Source organism: Brassica oleracea, chromosome C7 (genome assembly GCF_000695525.1).
Source record: "Brassica oleracea var. oleracea cultivar TO1000 chromosome C7, BOL, whole genome shotgun sequence".
Lineage (NCBI taxonomy): Eukaryota > Viridiplantae > Streptophyta > Magnoliopsida > Brassicales > Brassicaceae > Brassica > Brassica oleracea.
In genome coordinates, this window is record NC_027754.1 from 24,774,945 (window position 1) to 24,795,527 (window position 20,583).

Consider the following 20,583-nt stretch of genomic DNA (forward strand, 5'->3'; position numbering starts at 1 on the left):
AATCATACATATGCAATTCTGCCATTTTAAAACTAACCAACCTGGTAGTAGTACAAATAACTTCCAATTTTAAACATTTTTGTTTTAAAAGTTATTTTTAAAGCAAATTTTTAGACGTAAAACAAATTTAATTATTTTATATAGATATATAATTAATTTTTAAAATATTTAAATGCCTATTCGTTTTTGGTACAATTCAAATTCAGTTATTTTAGACTTAAAAACATAAGAACCATTTGGTTATTTATGAGTTTTCGTCCGGTTCAAGTTTTGGGTATTTCAATTCGGTTCATATCGGTTCTACAGATAAATGTCGATGCCTAATGATACTGTGACGGTGAACCTTTTCTATTGAATTAAGCGATACATTAGAGTGGATTTAGACATCTGAGGCTCTCTTTCGAGGACAGCAACCACATCCTTCACCGAGATTTTCCTCACCACTTTTGGTTGAAGCGATGAACCTTGGTTCTTCCCTAATCTTCGACCACCTGGAAATACAATTCCGAGCTTATTATATAGACCAAAACCTTAAAGTTTTAACCTTAGGGAAAGAGTAATGTTTTTTTTGGCAAAGAAAAGCTCTTTAACTAAAAGCGGTAAAATAGAATTGACTCACCAGGGCCAGAAAACCGACGTCCACCATCTTGTCTCTCCTTGGAGTTTCTTCCTCCACCTGAAGTAGTTTTCTGATTACCATCTTTTCCAGTTTCAGATACAGACTTCTGACGAGCTTCTGCCATTAATTGCCATTTCAAAAACGTATCATCTCCTCCCACAGCAGCACGAGCAGCAACGTTTGCTGCTGTCGTTCTCATTTTGTCGTCGTCCTCTTTATTTCCCTTTCACATATCAAAACCATTTATAAAGAACACTGCAAAAGGTAATACATAATGTGGCTCCACATAGTATTTATTAATTTCTCCATACCTTCAAACCCTTTGAACGGTTATCTTCTTTCTCCTTCTCACCATCCACTCCACTATCACCATCTTCACTCTGCATCAATGACAAAAAAAATGAAACAAACTTTGCAATGTCTGTATGCAATAGAGTAAAATCGAGAACATAGATAATGATGATCTCAGAACATACGTCGCTTGGTTTCTTAAGTTTTTCCGCTTCAGCCTGTTTCTTTTCCCATTCCTCTTTCACCTTCTGGTTCATTTCGTTGATTTGTAGCCGAATATCTGACGTGATAAAGGTCCGGTGTCTAGATTTCTCAGTATCAACCCGCTGCAGAAACACTGTTAGCTTCAGAAAAGATTAGACCCAAGCAGGTAGTAGAAGGAAGTTAGACTAACCTGCTTTGACATCCGAATTATATGAGTTAATAGTCCTCGCATCCTTTCCTCCACACACTGAGAGCGCAAATGCATCAGAAAATGGTACAAAAAAACACAAGTACTGTATGCATATACACACGAAGTTGTACCAAAGACAAGCACCGTTCAACATCATTGCTTATCTGCTTTAGCCCAGCTTTCGCCACTGCCAGATATGAAAGAACATATATAAGTTTCTTTTCCAAGTGATTCATCAACCTAGAATGTAAGAGATAAAAAGAAAGTATCTCAACTAATTTTTGCCAGCTTATTCTGCAGTGGACTTTTCTGCAAAATTAATCTTTCTTCCTCTTCGTGCACAACTCTACGAGATGCTTCAGAAACACGACTATCCTCCTTGCCCCCGGAAAATAATTGTTCTTCCTCTTCCTAAAACCAATGCAGACAGCAACAATTTGATTTATTCAGTACTACACAACCAGATTTAAAGTGAAAACTGAAGCTGTCAGGAAACGCAAAGCTCACCCTGAGATTGACACCACTGACTGCAGTGACATCATTGAGCTGTTCGATACTTTGATCCATAGAACTCTGCACTACTTTTTGCTTCTTGCTGCAAGTTGATCCATGCAAAACAACAATGGTTATAATTTACATTTGGGAACCAACAAAAGAGAAAAGTTTTTTAAGCTGTAAAATCCACATAAAGAAAACTCTTAACTGTATAATTTAAATGGCAAAAGAAAACGAGTGATTTAGGAAAACCTGTAAATAATCCCTCTTTCAAAACCTTAGTGAAAGATCAAGGCAGCAGCTCAATTACCTTGGTGGTGGCGGTGAAGAACCCAATGTCTCCAGTTGTTTCTTCTGACCGACAGTTGGCTTTTTGGGTGGCATCCTAGCATTAAATCCTGCTTGTGACGTACCCAACGGACCACGAGAATTCATCTGATGGACACAAAAAAAATTCAAGATAGATGCCAAGATTGTTGAAAATTTGAAAATGACTTTTATTATCAGAAATCTAATATATAAAATAAGTTCTCTTACTGATGTGTTAGCGTCAATATTGCTAGGTGCGGATAAAAGCATTCTAGAGGACTCCTTCTCTAAATCCTCCTTCGAAGTTCCTGAGGCTGCCTTATTCTGTTCAAAACTTTGTTCAACTGATTCCTGCTTCACATGGGACAGTGATGATCCTTGACTAGGTACAGAATTTAGAGGCAACGATGAGCTGTTCTGGAAGTGTGAAGTAGCGCCGCCTTGAACCCTACTAGGATCATTTACAGAAGCTGGCCTCTCAAACTTGGGCATAGTCATCATGTTTGTGGTAGACTGGGGAGGTACTCCAAGACCAGTTGATCCCACGGCCTGGTTAAGTGCCACATTTCTCATATGGGAATCATGAAGGTGTGGTCTCAACGAGGAACCAGAAACATTGGTGCTTGGACCCGGGAATGAGTGAAAACTACCAGAGCTGGTATACATAGGAAACGAACTTGGTGGGCGCTGCATCTGGTTATGCTGAGGATGATTTGTAAATCCCTGCACAGGAACTGAACTGCCTGTTGACGGCGGAAGTTGGTTAAGGTGGACGATTCCACGAGGATCAGACTCAGATTTTTTATTATTGATTTCTGCGATTAAAGAGATTGAATCCGGTAAAAGTCTTGTCCACGAAAAGCATAGAAGTTTTATGATACTCGCGAAAGTGAAAGTAAGAATGCATTAGTGAATAATTAAAATACCAGTAGGAGCTTGAATTCCCATCTTTCCCTGGTTATAACCCACCTGAATCAATGAGCACAGATTACAATAAAGAAGTATTTAACATAATTTCTTATTGATCATAAGAGACCCCTTCCCTTATATAGGCCAATCATAAATCTAACGTAAAAAGGAAATAAACATTAAACCTAAATCAAAAAGAAAAAAAAAAAAGCATGAAAAAGTTAATCCTAATGCAAAAAGGAAAAACAAAAAAAACTATTAGGAGGTCAAGTAACAAACGCATGTCAGTTGAAACCATATAACTAATCATCCAGGCGTCTTATACACTAAGGAAAGATAATATACTGTGAAAATTTTAATCCTTACATTTCAGGTGTCATCAAAATCGAGGGTAATAAGGTTTTGCCAAACTCAATACGTTTTGTGAAGCTTATACAAATTGAAGGATTTTGCAGAAGAGGCCAAGATATGCGAAAAGTTTGTGACATTCACTGAATTCTTTTCATTGATGTAATAACAACTTAGACATTCCAAGCAATAACAGTAAAAATTTACATGATGTGATGATGATTAGATGGACTAACATTAAACCAAATCAACATGAGATGCATCAGCTAAACAATATCTTGAGAAGGATAACAGCCGGAATTTGGCGAAAAAGGCTAAAAATATACTTTATTCTAAACAGATCACCAGTTGTTTCCTACGTCAGACCATTCTTTGTGCATTCAAGCAAATAAAAACAATCATCTATGCTACATGGATACAGCTAAATTCAAGGGACAAAACTAAAAAAAAAAAGATTGCAATGCAGAAGTTTTCAAACGGACAAGGCCAATATGTATTACATTGGCAAACTTATAAGCTGGTATAAGTAACTAACTAGATGACATAAAATAAACAAAATGATGTTACCTGCTGTAGTTTACTAACTGCCATCCTAAGCATCTGATCGCCTACAATCTCCTTAACATGTCGTGTGAAACCCTCTTTGGGGATTTCATTTTTCTGCAAACAAGTATGAGGAGGAAATCAATGAAAATGAAAAAGCTTGGGAACAGAATAATGTTAAGTGATAAGACATACTTTAAGTCTAGAATATAGGGTACGGAGCTGCATTGCTCTGTCTTTATCGAGTTGGGCTATTAAGGAAGGAAGCAAAGCAGCAAATGGTACTTGCTTAGGGTTGCGGTTCATGGGGTTAACAGGCTGTTCCACTCCACGAGGCTGTTGACTAGTCATCTTTTGCAGTTTTGAATACTGAGATTCAGTCTCTTGATTATGCGGTCTTTCTGGTTCATTACCACCAGTAGGATTCTGTAATCCAGTTACCTGTGAAGGATTCTCCCAGCGTTGACCTGCTTGGTGGAGGTCTTGAGGATGGTTGTGTTGCAAATGTTTTAAATCACGTTGGTGTTGATTGTCTACACCACCTGATCCTTGTTGTTCCTCCTTAATCTGGGTGCTGTGTTGCGTATGGAGATTCATATTAGAATCTCCGATACCATTCGTCCATGTGGTGAACTGTTCATTGGGAGACTGGCTGTTTCCTACAGAAATAAGTATGTATGCAGCTCAAAAAGACAACTCTTTCAGCACCAGAGAGAGAGAGAGAGAGAAAGAAAAAAACAAAGATTTAAAAAATCTGATCTTTCCTTTGATAATGCGAGACTGAATCGACCCATAAACATAAGAAGAAGGTGACACACACAGTTTCTCCTAAACTATTCAACAGTCTTTAGGTTTCAAAATTCATCAACCTCTAAAAGTAAAACCTAATCTATGAGAGAAGGATGAAGAAGACACAATTGAAACGGTTACCAGGGGGGTTAGTGGGCAGTGAAGCGGAACCTTCAATATCTCGATTAAGAGCGGCCTGGAAGGCGTCTACATCAGCTCCCGAATGCATCGATTCATCCTACCATACCAACACACGCCCGAATTCAAATTCATCATCACGAGTTGAACAGATGCAGGATTTATATATATAAGGAAAGGAACCTAACCTCGTCTTCTTCGAGGAGCTTGAAAATTGAAGGATCCATTGAAGCTCCAACGAAAGGAAAAAGAATCCGCTGGCTGGGAGAAAAGAAATATGAACGAATCCAATCTCGAGTGGTAATTTGCATATCGGTCCGGTTTAAAATATATATCCAAACTTTATTGCGTTCGGTTTACTTTTCCCATGGTTTAGGAAAATAGGAGTTTTATTCGGTTTAACAATTAAGATTCAGGTTCGATTTGAATTTGGAATTTTTAATTATATTATTTCTAAATGCATTTGTTGAGGGTAAAAATTATGCTTAGTTAATTAAATAATATATTTATTTACTTTGGTTTATACAAAATTCAGGTTTGGTTTAGCTTTAGTTCAAAAATTTTTAATGTAAAAAAAATTCTTCGATTCGAGTTACTTAAGGTTCAGATTAATGAATTTGTTCTCAAATCCTTAGGAAATGGTATCTTAAACTAAACATCTTGTCGTTTATTTGTTTGCTAAAGCACATTGCGTCGTTTAAATGTACGAGCCAGAACGCTGCCGTTTTAAGGGGAACACAGAGAGAGAAACAGCGTCAAAGGCTAGAGCTGCCGCCGCTAACAAAATCACCGGAGATCATTATTAGAGATGAACATCATTGCCTTGAGCAGACGTCTATACTCGCCTCGATTCTCCGGTTATCGTTCTCTGCACGATGCGCTCTCGAAAACTGTATTCTCGGGTCCGATCCTGGGACGATCCGTTCACCACCTCCGCAAGGCCGGGAGCTTCGTAGTCCCTCGTGTCTTGTTCGTGTCGCGAAACCTGTCGACGAATGTTTCTTCTTCTTCTTCGAAACAACCTGCGTTTCTACGGTGGTATTTGAGAAAGCTGGAGTCGCACCCTTTCATCACTAAGAGCGTCACTACTTCCCTCATTTATATGGCCGCTGATCTCACTTCTCAGGTGAGAGATACTTAATCGTGAATTTAGGTTTAATGGCTGATGAATGTATTTAGTGGTGAGATTAGTGTTTAATGATTGGAGTATTTATTAATTGTTAATTTTAGGTTAAAAGTTCTCTTTGTTTCGTCGATTCCAAACTTGACGAGGAAGAAATTTTATCTCTTTCTTTCTTTAGTCCATGTTCAATGATATGTTTAAGAATAAAGTTTCCAAATTTAAACAAGTCTAAAACTAGATGAATGTCTAGTTAGTGTAAGAAACTTTTGCTTCACTTCACCATCTTATGTTTGGTGATAGACCCTTTATAAGTTGCACAATCTACCGCCTTGAAACTCATTCCAATTTCCATAAGATATTATACCATTTCAGTGCTCTGTTTTTTTTCCTCGAGTTAGCACTTAAGGCTGGTCATTTAGTGTTTTTTTTTCGAACATGTTGTTTTGTTCAGTCTGTGTTCTTATCTTTAGTATATGTTTAGTCATATTCCAATCTTTTAATCCTCTTGTTATCTCGTGTGAGTTCTTATCTCTAAAGGCAGAGAAGTTTTAGGTGTGGTATGTTGTGGTGCTTATAAATTCCCCTTTTTCTTCCTTGCTTCGATCGCAGATGATCACGATGAAGCCATCTGGTTCTTATGACCTGATAAGAACAGCCAGAATGGCTAGCTTTGGGTTGATATTTCTCGGGCCGTCACAGCATCTTTGGTTCAGTTATCTTTCTAGAATACTGCCAAAGCGTGATGTGTTGACAACCGTTAAGAAAATAATGATGGGGCAGGCTCTCTTTGGACCTTTTAGCAACACGGTCTTCTATTCCTATAATGCTGCTTTACAAGGTATTACACATCTTTTATATGGATTTATGAAGTGTTCTCTGTTTCAAATTTGTGGGCGTTGTTCTGGCATATTAAGGTGAAAATTCGGAGGAAATTTTGGCAAGATTGAAGCGGGATCTTCTGCCTACGTTGAAAAATGGACTTTTGTATTGGCCAGTCTGTGATTTTGTGACATTCAAGTATGTGCCCGTTCATCTCCAGGTAAAATACCAGATACCTATCGTATTACTTTTGTTTTTCAGTGTGGGATGATTTGAGAAGTTTCTCACCTTGATCGTGTAATCTTTTGGTTGCAGCCATTGATGAATAGCTCGTGTGCATATATATGGACGATATATTTGACGTATATGGCAAACCAGACGAAAGCAGACAGCTGAACAATGACAAGAATGACTTTTCTTGACCAAGCACAATCGCATTCTCTTTATTATATTGAACCTTGAATCAAACATCAAATAATAGTACAAGTACAATTGGTTTTCTTTTTTGGTATCTGAAATGCAACAAAAGTTTTGCATCTTGATCCAAGTATCAATTTATCAGCAAGTTAGAAGATTCATCAAGCGAAAACTTGCTCCACCATCTTCTGTTTCTCTCCATCCCATTTTCTTTTTAAAGTTATCAACACTCCTCCCCAAGTCAAAACTTCCCAGTAATGACCTTCAATTTTAAATGCTCAACCAAGTGACATAATAGTCTAGTGGCATTAGTGTTACACCTCATTTGACGATTTGTTTACGGGGCGAGGGAGATTATGTATTTAAATGGTTCCAGAACTTTCACTGATATCAACAACAAAAAAAACCTAAAAACATAGCTTATTTTGGTATCTTATTTGGTCAAAATAGTAAGACATTTGTACAAAGAACCTCTCATAAACTATCATTATCATCAGTACCTTCACCTTGTAGTTCTTTGTAGATTTTGATTTTAAATTCTTCCTATAAAAAAAATAGTAAGAACTAAGCTGTGAGTTTATGTTAAATTTTTATCATATGAAAATATGGCGATTGCATAGTTGAAAAATAGATTCACTTGTCAGAAGCACAAGCAAACCCCCCTAAAACTAAGTAAAACTCTAGAAAAGCTGAAGACATGTAGTTCATCATGAGGTCTTGTATGGAAGTTGTGAAAGTGGACTTTTTTCTTGAAATTGAGGATATCTTTTTTTATAATAGCTTTCCTTTACTATAGTTGGTCTTCTTTTTTGAAAAATAAGTTACTCGTAGGAGTTAACTTAGTTGTGCTCGGCAAAATTGACAATTAATAGGTTCGGCATACCTAAGACACCAGTTTTCTTGGAATTTGCTGCATGATTCACTCAATCGTTACCTAGATGCAGAAATCAAAGCGTCGAGTAAGTCTATTGAAGTTTTCTAGCAAATGTTTATTTTTCCTATTACCTATATAGATCTTTCTCATTTTATTTATGCTCTTCAAGTCAAAAAGATAGCTCTCCTCTCTTGTTTTTCTCTTATGGTGTTCCAATAAACTGCGAAACTTTTTATGTATCATGTCTTTCTTCAAATGTTCCAACTTAGAAACTGCTTGTGTTAGTATACCAAGCTCGTCAACCTCTTTATACGGCTTTGATTTTGAGGAAGCCGAATGAGTTTTTTAGTGATGATTATATATTCCTAACTTATCAATTATACAACTATCACATGCAACTAAAGAGATGAAAGTGCTTTAGTGTTGAAGTTTGATATGTTCACTTAATCCCACAGCTCAAATCTAGCTGGTTGTGCTAATCTCACCTAGGCTAGTTAAACCTGATTTATAAAGTGATGTACACACACTGATCAATCCAAATTCAACTTCTCGATAGGTAATCCCAATAATGACTTGAGAGTTATTCGTTGTTTAATCTTATCTTTCTTGTATAGAAGCTAGAAGTGACATGGTTCTTTGGAGGAAATCTTCATCAGAGTTTAAGAACTTCTTTTCTATAAAGACATGCGAACAAATGTGCCACGAAATAAGCAAGGTTTGAGTTGGGTAGTTTGGATTTCCCAATGAATTCTTTGAGTTGCTTATATTATAGTTTTATTGAAGCCCACACAATAGTCCAATTTGATGATCCAAGATATAATCCCTCATAGCCATGTAATTAAGGCTACTTAGCAATTCTAGGTTCTTATATATTTGGTTGGTCACAAGTTCAGCTGGTTCAAAATATGACACAAATCGATAAGATAATAAAATAGTAAGATAATAATTTTTAAATGATCCTATATAAATATATATAGTACCTTAAAATCATAAATTAATAATTTTGACAACTTGTTATTGAATATTCTTACGAATTAACAAGAACAAGAATCAAATCATTTGGGTATTCAAAGAATCAACAAACTCGTTTGATAAATTTATTCTACGTCAATTTGGTATTAGAGAAAGTTCTTTCTGATATATTTTGTTCCTTTGCACATTTCAGACATCATCAGTGGCTCCTCGACACAATAACAACACAGCAGATTTACCATTGATTCAGTGGGAAGAATTGTGTCTAACGCTTATTGCCATCATGAGAATATTCAGCTGACAATTCAACTTGCTTCGTGAATTAGCAGAATCAGTTTATCTTCGATAATATCATCATGATCTTCATGGACAACATGATCAACGTGATTGTGATCGAGATCATGTAGGTCATTTCGCCGAAGAAGTACATCAGAGAAAGAGAGGATTGTGACCTCACTGTGACCGTGAATATAGGAGCTGGGAGATGGGATTTTAAGTGGAGATCCTAGAGTTTCACGGCGTCGGCTGTGGTGAAGAACTTTTGGATTGGATTGTGGCATTACAAGAGATGTTAGAATTTAAGAAAAATGATTGTTAGCTATACGAACGATACACCATTACATGACTACATATATGGACAAAAGTAATGAATCAAAAACCACATGAACTATATGATTCACATGAAAATGTCTCTCAACTATTATGTTTAAGCCGATAACACGATCAACATGTCAGACTTTGAATTCGGCTACTTCTACAAACGTTTTGACATATTTTCACATGTTCTTGGTTGCATAACATTGCATTTGGAAGTTTAATCTATATATTTATTTTATTTATTTTATTTTTTTGATATTTTTTATATGTGTTATGGTCCATTTTTACGAGTTTTGTTTAAGAAATTCTTGTTAGATATTGTTCTATTTCAAATCGGACACAATTTTTAGCTACCGAAATGACAGGGATGTGATCATGTGAATCATTTAGTTTGTGTAGTTTTTGATACATTTTTTTGTCCGGATGTGTAGGCATGTGGTGGTGTATTTGCAACACCCTGACCGCTCACGACTAAGGGGCCTCTGAGGCCCGTTCACTCGGCCCATGGGCCCCATCCTATGAGACAGGCGGTGTGTTAACTTTTCGATGCCTCGAAAAACTTGTTTATTGACCCTGCAATCACCACATGACATTTCCATATGATTTTTGATTTCACTCGCACAATATTGCAAATCACTTCCTGATAGATCACCCATCCTTCTACTATTCCATTTCAAGCATGCTTAACTCTGGAGTTCTAAACGGATGTGTGTCCAAAAAAGAAAACGCACTTTGGTGACATAGATAGCCAAATTAATTATCAAAAGCTTTTTCTAGATATACCATAAATCGGGATGTTACAATTCACCACACTCACAGAGCACAATGCCCTCATTGTGCACCACGATATGTCTGAAGATGCCTCTCGGCCGCGATGGCTAACCAGCTCTGATACCACTTGTAATACCCCGACCATCCACGGCTAATGGGTCTCCCATACCCGCTCACTCGGCCCGTGGACCCCATCTTGTGCACCAGGCGGTGCATTAACTATTAGAGGCTTGAAAGACTTGTTTACTGTCACTGCAATCACCACATTACATTTCCCCATGCTTTGGCCTCACTCGCACGATATAGCGAATCACTTCCCGATATAGTCATTCATCCTTCTATTACTCTAGCTTAAGCACGCTTAACTCTGGAGTTTTAAACGGCTGTGTACCCGAAAAGGTAAGCGCACTTTGGTGACATAGGTAGCCAAATCAATTCTCTTATGCATTTTTTCACATATACCAGAAATCAGGATGTTACATTATTTTTCGTGCAGTTAGTTATCATTTTTCCTAGAATTAAGGTGTGTCCCCGAAGAACATAAGGTGCCTTTGGTCGCCATTAAGTTATGAGGAAAGGCAGCTTCGTAGCGGTTACAGCTCAAAGCGGTTCGAGCCAAAGCTGGTAAAAGCATCATTCAAACTTGGATAAAATGATGCGGAAGACATTGTTTCCATATAATTTCGACTAGACAATGCTCACAAGGTTGCAGAATCTCCGCCAAGGAACTCGTTCTGTCAACGACTATGTTGAAGAGTTTTCATTGCTTCTCACTCGGAATGAGTTACCCGATAGTGTTGTTCAATTGGTCTTACGGTTCATAGGGACTCCGACCTCAACTTCAACTGCTATGTCTCAGTTCGACCCTCTTACAGTTTCTGAAGATCAACAGCGAGCGGTGGCTTTTGAGCTCTAATTTAAATCACCATCTTTGAATTGGAACTCGTCAAACCGAGCATGACATATTCATACGTTCTTTGATGTTGGAGAGACTGGTATAAGTACAAAGGAAGTAGGAGACTTGGTTGCTGTTGGTTTATGGGGAGCAGCACCTAGTAAAGTTCTCGTGGACAAAGGAGTTGTGATGATCTACCCGAAAAAATGCATTACAATTCTTTGCAAGTGGAAACACATGTCATTTCCTGATGGCATTCCCAACTACCACTTGTAGTGATCTTATAATTGATAAAACAAAGTGGACGAGGATCGCATTGATCGTCATGAGGATCTTATTGAGGAAATTGTATAGGACCAGAATATTTGTGATAAAGGAACGTTGTTAATGGTACAATGTATTTTTCTAGAACCTCGGTTGAGAAAAGTATCTTCACTTTGACATGTACTATTAATGGCAAGGTTTTTGGTTATGTGACTGATTTGGAAAATAGCCACGTCATATCTGAGGATACTGTGGACAAATTGAGTCTGCGGAGAGCAGCCCATCCTGCTCTGTATAAACTGGTATATCTGCATTAGGGTATCAAGATTTGTAGTATCCATCGTGTTTCGTTGTCTTTCTCTATTGGAGCATTTAACAAAGATAAGGTTTGTTGTGGTGTATCTCAAATGTCGTTTGTCATTTATTGTTGTGCAGACTCTTCAAATTTGATCACGCCGTATTACATAAGGGACATATCAATGAATACAATTTATTCTTCGCTAACAAACGTATAATTCTATTGTCATCACATGACATTATGTTATTAGCTTTCTTACCCACGTCGATGAGACAAGATAATTTGGAGATGGTACAGGCTTCGTGTGACACGGTTCTCATGTGTTCATATGTTGTGATGAAATACGATCAGAAGGATTTGTGTTGGCTATGGTCACAAGACCAAGTGAAAAAAACATAGGCAGCTCTGATAGAGCCAGAAATTGCGACTTTACTAGATGAATTAGTGGATGTATTTCCCACCGAGTTACCGTTGAGACTCCCACATTTTCATAATAACCAGCATCATACCGATTTTGCACCAGGGGAAACACTTCCAAACCGTCTTCACGATCGTATGAGCCCACTTGAGCATGAAGAGCTACTAAAAACATGTGGAAGAGCTCTTGGCTAAGGGTCACATTTGGGAATGCTTAAGGCGTGTGTAGTACTGACTTTACTTGTCCCTACATCTCGTGGAGAATGTGTGTTGATAGCCAAGCCATAAAGAAGATCAATGTACGCTATAGGTTTCCGATTCCACGAATAGATAACTTGCGCGAGCAAATAGGATCAGCATTATTGTTTTCAAAGCTGGATCTTAAGAGTGTGAATCATCATTTTTGAATTTGACCTTGCGATGAGTGGAAAACTGTGTTTAAGACATGTGCAGGTATTTTTTAATCACTTGTTATGCCATTTGGTTTATCGAATTCCCCAAGTACGTTCATGTGAATCAGGTTTCTTGCGCCCATTCATTGGATGGTTTATAGTCGTCTATTTCGATATACTGGTTTTCAGTGTGACTCTTGAGGATCATATTATCAATTTACGTTAAGGGCTTGAAGTATTGCGATACACCTTTTTGTAGCACGAAAAAATATGAATGAGGCGTGAATAAAGTTCTTTCTTAGGTTATGTGGTCTCTTCAATGGGCCTCTCTATGCAAATGAGAACAAGTGAAGCAATATGATCTCGTCCTGAGCCGAAATCCGTTTCAGAGATTCGCAGCTTTCACGGGTTCGTTTCTTTCTATCGTCGCTTTGTTTCCCACTTAAGCACAATAATGGCGCCGACTACTGAATGTATGAAATGAAATTCGTTTCTCTGGACGGTTGAAGATGGTGAGGGGTTTAAACTGATTAAAGTGATAATTTTTAGCATGGCTTTTGGATTTTAGTTTTGGGTTTTGATTTTTAGATTTTAGTTTCTAATTTTTGGTTTTAGATTTTGCTGTAGATTTTAGTTTTTTTTTTTAACTTGAAAGGTCACACTAGATTTTGATTTTAGTTTCTCAAACTAAAATAAGTTATTATCAACAAAAATATTTTTTTTGAAAACAATAAAATAAAAAATATTATTACTATTATGAAACAAATTAAAATAATTATATTATTAAATGGTAAAAATACACAAAATTTATAAAAATGCATATAATATAATTCAAAAATTTTAACATAAAATTTATAGATAGATTTTAAATAAAAACAAAATTACAATGTAATAAATGTATAAAACAAATTTAATTCACTTTCTATAAATTTTATAGTATAAAATATTAGTTAAATAATAAAATTAATCTACCTAAAAATTGTTTTTTGATTTGTATTTGATATACCATGAATTTTACCACTTTTAAGCCATGGTATATGACCTATTTAGAATCTATTATATGTGTTTGAAGTCTGTTTTAGAGTATTTTCAGGTTCAGATACGTTTTGAAGAACTTTGGTGACTATGAAGCTTTTTGAGGTGCAGAACTGCAAAGACGCATCAGATGTTTAGCTATGGATGAAGATATTCCCACGGTGCGATTGAGCCCATCGTTTGACATAAGATAGAACTTTGAGTTAAATTTCTAATGCTACCGGTTTGAGGTCAATCAGCATCCTACAACAGAAGTTATGCCTGATTTACTGGAGTGGTATACATGCCTCGCAAGAGGAAGATGTCGAAGATATGGAGGAGTGTCGATCGACAACACAACCTTGGTGTCGATCGACGGTGATTCCAGAAGATGGGCCGAGCTTATTTCATGACCGACTTAAGCCCAGAAGTAACCACATATTTACCTGAATGCCCATGGATGACTTTAACCCTATTTATGTTTTTTCTAAGCCATTGTTGACGGGTACACTTTCTATTACTTCTTTTATTCATTGTTTTAGGGTTGGAGAGAAGAGATTGATTGGAACTTCTTTGGTTTTATCATTGATTTATTTATCTATTATCCAAACTATGATTTGTGTTATTGCTTCCATGTCTAACTAATCATTATGTTAGATTTAGGGATTTCATGAGCTTAATGTCAAACTAAAAATCTGTTAGGATTGCTAGGGTTTCTTACTGATTCTCAACCATGGTAGCTTGTAATACTAGGATCTGGAATAGTTTGAAAAGCACGACAGTGTGACTGATTATTTGAACCTAGAATAATAGAACAATTGAAAGGCATGAAAGTGCAATCAATTAACGGAACCCGAATCCTACTATATTAGATACCTAGGCTCATACGACAGTTGGTATAGTGTTTAGATGAACATTATCGATTGAGCGTTAATGCTTGTCTGAAGTAGGGTCGATCGACGCTCATACCACAATATCGATCGATGCCCGCTCCTTGTTCGCGTGCGACAATTGGAACATAGGATTCAGATATCTGATTAGTAATTGCATGCAAAAGCTGGATTACTTACTTATTAAATTTGAGTTCTAGAATTGAACCTACAAAAGCCTTTAGCATCATTTATTGTAGTTTTGAATCTCTTGATTGATAGATCCCTAGATCTAGCGCTTTCACCTTATTGTCTACAAACCTATCATCTATTTACTGATTTGTTTACTATTTTAATATTAATTTGCCTAGCTTAATCTTAATATATCTAGTCTATTTTTTGCCCACACTTTTTGTGGATTCAATCCCTAAGTAATACAACTGAATCTCTTATTTGAAAGAATAAAGTTGCTTAAAGGGTAATTTGAGTGATATCAGTATTCATGTGTTTTGGGATATATCTAACATTTATAAAGTATATTTTTTAAAAATTCATATTAATTTTTTTTGATAAAATAAAATAATTAATAATAACATATTATTTACTATAAAATTTTAAATAATACTAAATATTATAACAGAAAATAGTTGCTTTAAAAATAATAAAGGAAACAAAATTTAACAGAAGTGTATAAAATAATTCAAATATTATAAAAGAAAAATAATAGCTAGATTAATAAAATATAAATTAAGATTTGTTGTAATAAATATATAATACGAGGTGTTAGCAGCCAACCGTCATCTTTTGTACAAATGGAAAGAGAATTCCCTTCTGGTTTGCAGAGTCTTCATAAAGTATGTATAAGTTGATGATAAAAAAAATATAAATATAATACTTATAACTAACAAATTTGATTAACCTTTCTATGAGTTTTGTCGTATAAAATATTAGTTATTACATCATGAATTTAAATTACCTAAAATTCTAAAGTTTGAGTTGTAGAGAATATTAATTGTAAACCATTTGTTCATGCATTTTTCTTAATTGCAGATGTGATTCTTTTGTGGGGTTTTTGCAAAAATGACTCAAACAAAAAGTCAAAATGCAAAACTAATCCATGAATTTTTTGGATTTTTTATTTATCATATTCACCTCAAAAGTTTGGATTATTCACAAAATGCCATTATTGTTTTTTTTCTTTTCGAAAATATTTATTTTACCCAATCATCATCATATTCCTCTTTGTACAACATTACCATTGTCATCAATACATCAATCACCATGAACAACTCATTTCAAGCTCTAAATACACTTAAAATCAACATCTACATCTTCATATTCTAATTTCTTACAAACACAAACCATTTCCCTTTCACTTCCTCTCTTATTTCATCCCAAAATCCCAATTTTTTATTTCAAAATTTATAAGCTTATTAGAGTTACTTAAGTTCATGATTCTTGGTCAAGAACAAGTGAGTAATTTTCAATAAGAAGTGATGTGTGCTTGGAGAAGCTAAACATGAAGCTGAATGGATCTAACAATGATTTTTTTATTTTTTTTCATATATGTTCGCCAGAAAAGACTTACGTATAAATTTTCTGACCAATGCATAGGTTAGTTTTGTAATTAACTTTTTGTGTGTTTTTAGAGACAAATTCTTTGGAAGTCTTCCAACTTTTCTTTATCAACAAGAAAAAACGAGAAGACTTACCGAGAAGTTTTCTCGGATAAACATGTTAGTTTTTTAGTTGACCGAATTGTGTTAGAAACTTGACTTTATGTAAGAGAGTTCCCGGCAAGTCTTCTCTACATAAGACTTCCAGGGAAGTCGTCTCAACTGTCGGTGGAAGTCTTCTCACTGTCGCTGAAAGTCGTCTTAGGTTACTTCTACAACTGACAAATAAACCTTAAATATTTAATTTTAACCAGAAAAGACTTTCATGTAAGTTTTCTGGTGGAAGACTTCCTGGAAGTTTTCTGGTGGAAGACTTCCTGGAAGTCGTCCAGTTTTTTATTCCGAGAATCTGGTCAAACCTTTGGTTACGACAGAAGACTTCACGGAGGTCTTCTGGCTAAAATTAAATATTTAAGTTCTAATTTTCAATTGCAAAAGTAACCTAAGACGACTTTCACCGACAGTGAGAAAACTTCCACCGACAGTTGAGACGACTTCCAAGTAAGTATTCTAGAGAAAGTTAAATTTAAGATACAATTCTGTCAATTCCAAAACTAACCTTTTTATCCGAGAAGATTCTCATGTAAGTCTTCTCTGGTATTTTTGAGTTTTTTTTTTTGAAAAATGCAATATTTACTAAATAAGACTCCCATATAAGTATGTTGTAGAGTAGACTTCTCTCGAAGTCTTCCTTTGTAGATTTGCAATTGCAAAAATGACCTAAATGAAATAATTAGATGTTTCGTTTTCTCTAGAATCATAAAGAATTTTTAACATTTTTTGTTAATTAATGTATATTAGTTAATATTGGGGCTACTGAATGAAATTGATAACTCATTTTGGAATAATTATTAATCCGAGAAGACTTATTAAGAAGTCTTCCGTGGAAGTATTCTATGTTATTTTTGTAAACTTGTTTTTTTAAGAGTGTTAATTAACTTTAACTTATGATTTTTAATTTTCAAAAATGTTAAGTAATTTCAAGAATATCTAGTCATGTGTGTTGGACCCAATTCCGGTCAACACTCCGATTGGGCCTAAATATGTCAGGCCGTGCAATCTACGAAAAAGCCCAATCAACGCTAGCACGTCCAGATCGATTCGAAGAGCCAGAGATTGCGGGGAGTTGAGGGAAACCTGGGATCGATCAATTATAAAAGAAGATCGAAGACCAAGAAGAAAGGACACGGAGAAAATCCTAGAGAAAACTTAACACACACATCGACCTCATTTCACTTCACTTTAAGTCTTTTCTCTAATCGATCTCATTTGTAACATTGAATCTCGTTTCTCTTATTGTATTCAATCTTATTCATCAATAAAATCCATCTTTGCCTACTGGAATCTGATTACATCGTTGTGTTCTAAAGATATCATTGCCCACATCATCTTTTCTTCCCCAGATTAAACTCTTGATCACTATTAAATACCTAGTGTAGATTTTAGGATCTACAATGTGGTTTTGGTAACAAAAAAAATCAAGTCATGTGGTTTAATGTGTCTTCTTTGCTATTACGATACCCGCGTTTGTAATCGTTGATCTCTCTTTGCTACCACGACACCCAAGTCTTTGTTACTTTCTTCAAAAATAGCTTGAGGAGTTCATTAGTCTATTTTTTTTTATTTACTTCAATTATTTCAAAATTTATATTCTTTACCAGTTTAGATAATGTTATCTATACACAACACTTTTTGTTAAAAAAACTCAACATATATAGCAGCTACATCGTCTCATCCAGATATTTTCCATGTTTCCATTATTTACACTAATATGGATTATCTCTTTTGCGAAAGAATAGTATTGAAGACTCGCAAATGAACATGGACTTTTATCTATGGATAATTTGGTATATCTGAAAAGCACGTAATGATAAGCTCTTCAAAGGAACTGATAGAGACCCCCTTGAACTGATAGGATATGCAGAAGGAGAATGCAACGCATGGTTCACGACAAATGAACCAAGTCTGAATTTGATCCAAAAACCAGTAGCATCGCCTCAAGCCTTACGCTTAGAGAATATATGTTTTGTTAATGGTTCTTGGACCTCAACCTCAATTTTTAGTGGATGTGGATAGATGTGGCTAGACATCATTGGACGGACACAACTAATGGGCATGAGAAACCAAAGATGAAGAGAATCCACATTGTGTACGAAGCTGGAAACTCTACGATGGGCAATGGAAAACATGATGCATCAATCGTCGTGTCAGCAATTTGGGACAGACTACAAAGAATTAATAAAGATTTTACGGGATTCTAAGGCATAGCCAAAGTTCTCGACAAAGTTGGAAGAAATACAAACACTGGAGCGAAGATTTCATGATTTTAAGTTATGCTATATTTCTCGGAAACAAAGTAGAATCGCTGATTTCTTAGTTAAATATACTTGCTCTTATCATAGAAATATTTGTTTTGTTAGTTATTTTATTGCGGTTTGGTTACCTAGATTATTTCAAGTTTGAGTAATATAATGGTTTTATGACGTCAAAAAAGCAAGGTAGAACTTGACTGAGGTTAACCACATAATTAAGATTTCAGAACGAACTTAGGCCATGTTTTAGGTCATTTTGCTTTCAAACAAAACATCCTCTTCAATGGTTGCCAAAGAAATAAAACATAATTTTCTTAAATTTATTTGTTGTCTTTTGTCTCTTTTTTTAACAAAACTAGAGTGTTTTTCCGCGCTACGCTCGAATAATTTACTTAATTTTTGTTAGGCGATGAATAATATCCTCAATTTAAAGAATGAAATTAAAAATAAAGAATCGGTCCTATTTTTTAGGGAGAATTCTGTTTTATCTAATTATGGTACTATTATTTATGTTTTTTTTAGAAAACTATTATTTATGTTTACTTTTATTAAATGGATATTTTTCGCAAATACGTAAAGTATGAAGTTTCAATTAAAATCCAAAATACTATTCTATCCTTACTTTATAGTTATATAAATATAAATAATTATTTAAAGAAATAATTAAAAAATTATATAGTTTTCGAATTATACGTTTTTAAATTCGAAATCTTTATAAGACTTTTGTTTTTTTTCCAAAATTTTATGTTGTAATTCAAAAAGTCTTTTTTAAACTATTTTAAAAATTTTATTTATTTTTTGAAAATCCTAAACTATACACTCCAAAATCCCACCCCTCAAATATAAACTCTGAGTCTATATTAGTCAACCCTAAGAATATAAGTGTTTATTTACCTTTTTAAAACTAAAGGTAAATATAGTTAAATCAAACATGAAAAATGATATTAATAGTCTGATTGTTTAAGGAATTTCTCATTTTTTGGGATACTTTAGATATATAGACTTCCACTAATCACTGTTTTGGCAGTAATATATAATCTTTTGAGATTAGTTATCAACTATTTGAAAACTGATTGACAATAATACAGAGAAATAGCAAAGCTCAAAATAGGGTTGAGTATTTTACCCGATATTCGAACCCATATCCGAACCTGACCCAAAAAACCCAAACAGAAATCCAAACCGAAGTAACAAAATACCGAAACTGGTATTGAATTAGGAGAAATTTGATATCCAAACCTAAATGGATATCCGAAAATTACCGAACATATGTATACTTGACACTATATTTCTAATATATACATTTTGTTTAAAAATATTTTTATTAATGCTACACATAGTTTAAGATCAGATAACATACATATAATTACAGACAAAATAATTTGCTATTCACTTTAAATGCATGTCAAGCTTCTTGTTTCATCCTTTAACAAACATTGCATCTAAAATTTCAAAACAATAACCAAATTAGTGTATTTTAATATACATATAATTTTATCTCCAAATCTAAATCATTCTATCTATTAAAATAAAAATCAGTTAAGTTAAAGATATATTTTTAAATTTAAGAAACTTAAGCAATAAAGAATTTAGATAACCGAATCCAAACCCGATCCGAAATATAGAAATACTCGAACGGGTTCTATACCCGAAAATCCAAAATATCTGATCTGATCCCGAACGGGTATCCAAACGCCCATCCCTTAGAAGTATTTATAAGATTATTTGCTAAAAGTCTATTAGTTATAAGAGTCTATATATATTTTACAAAGGTTTATAAAATTATTTATTAGAATTTTTAAAATTTTATAAACCAATTTAAAATGTATGTCGAACCTGTTTATAATTATATAAATGTACATTTTTAATGAATTATAGATCATATAAAATACACAGATAAATAATGGTCTTTTTATATTGAATGGCGCAACTATTGCTAGCTTGTAGTAAGGGAGACTTTTAAGTAACCATAGAGGAGAAATTTGTGAAATGATTTAAATACACAGAGAAATAATGGTCTTTTGATAGCATACATTCA

At 34.7% G+C, this 20,583-nt stretch overlaps 2 protein-coding genes across 2 annotated transcripts; one reads left to right on the top strand and one right to left on the bottom strand.

Moving 5' to 3' along the window:
• Positions 1–217: 217 nt before the first annotated feature.
• On the bottom strand, positions 218–5,126 carry LOC106306728 (transcription initiation factor TFIID subunit 4b-like). The gene is made up of 15 exons (XM_013743454.1): positions 5,024–5,126; positions 4,839–4,935; positions 4,104–4,567; positions 3,933–4,025; positions 3,035–3,077; positions 2,337–2,923; positions 2,110–2,234; positions 1,812–1,899; positions 1,580–1,715; positions 1,436–1,491; positions 1,305–1,361; positions 1,096–1,236; positions 931–999; positions 620–842; positions 218–491 (listed from the first exon to the last, which is right to left on the bottom strand). The coding sequence occupies exons 1-15, from the start codon at positions 5,060–5,062 to the stop codon at positions 349–351; spliced, it is 2,361 nt and encodes a 786-aa protein (XP_013598908.1). The 5' UTR covers positions 5,063–5,126; the 3' UTR covers positions 218–348.
• Positions 5,127–5,557: 431 nt separating this feature from the next.
• Positions 5,558–7,315, top strand: LOC106304114 (protein SYM1). Its single transcript, XM_013740508.1, has 4 exons — positions 5,558–5,961; positions 6,568–6,796; positions 6,873–6,997; positions 7,093–7,315. Exons 1-4 carry the CDS (start codon positions 5,644–5,646, stop codon positions 7,171–7,173), a joined length of 753 nt encoding a protein of 250 aa, XP_013595962.1. The 5' UTR covers positions 5,558–5,643; the 3' UTR covers positions 7,174–7,315.
• Positions 7,316–20,583: the final 13,268 nt, after the last annotated feature.

Coding starts and splice junctions, on each gene's coding strand:
- LOC106306728 (XM_013743454.1), bottom strand. CDS start 5,062: ATGGATCCTTCAATTTTCAAGCTCCTCGAAGAAGACGAG. Junction 4,568..4,838: donor ACTGCCCACTAACCCCCCTG/GTAACCGTTTCA, acceptor TTATTTCTGTAG/GAAACAGCCAGTCTCCCAAT. Junction 1,237..1,304: donor TAATTCGGATGTCAAAGCAG/GTTAGTCTAACT, acceptor GTGTTTCTGCAG/CGGGTTGATACTGAGAAATC.
- LOC106304114 (XM_013740508.1), top strand. CDS start 5,644: ATGAACATCATTGCCTTGAGCAGACGTCTATACTCGCCTCGATTCTCC. Junction 5,962..6,567: donor CCGCTGATCTCACTTCTCAG/GTGAGAGATACT, acceptor CTTCGATCGCAG/ATGATCACGATGAAGCCATC. Junction 6,998..7,092: donor ATGTGCCCGTTCATCTCCAG/GTAAAATACCAG, acceptor TTTTGGTTGCAG/CCATTGATGAATAGCTCGTG.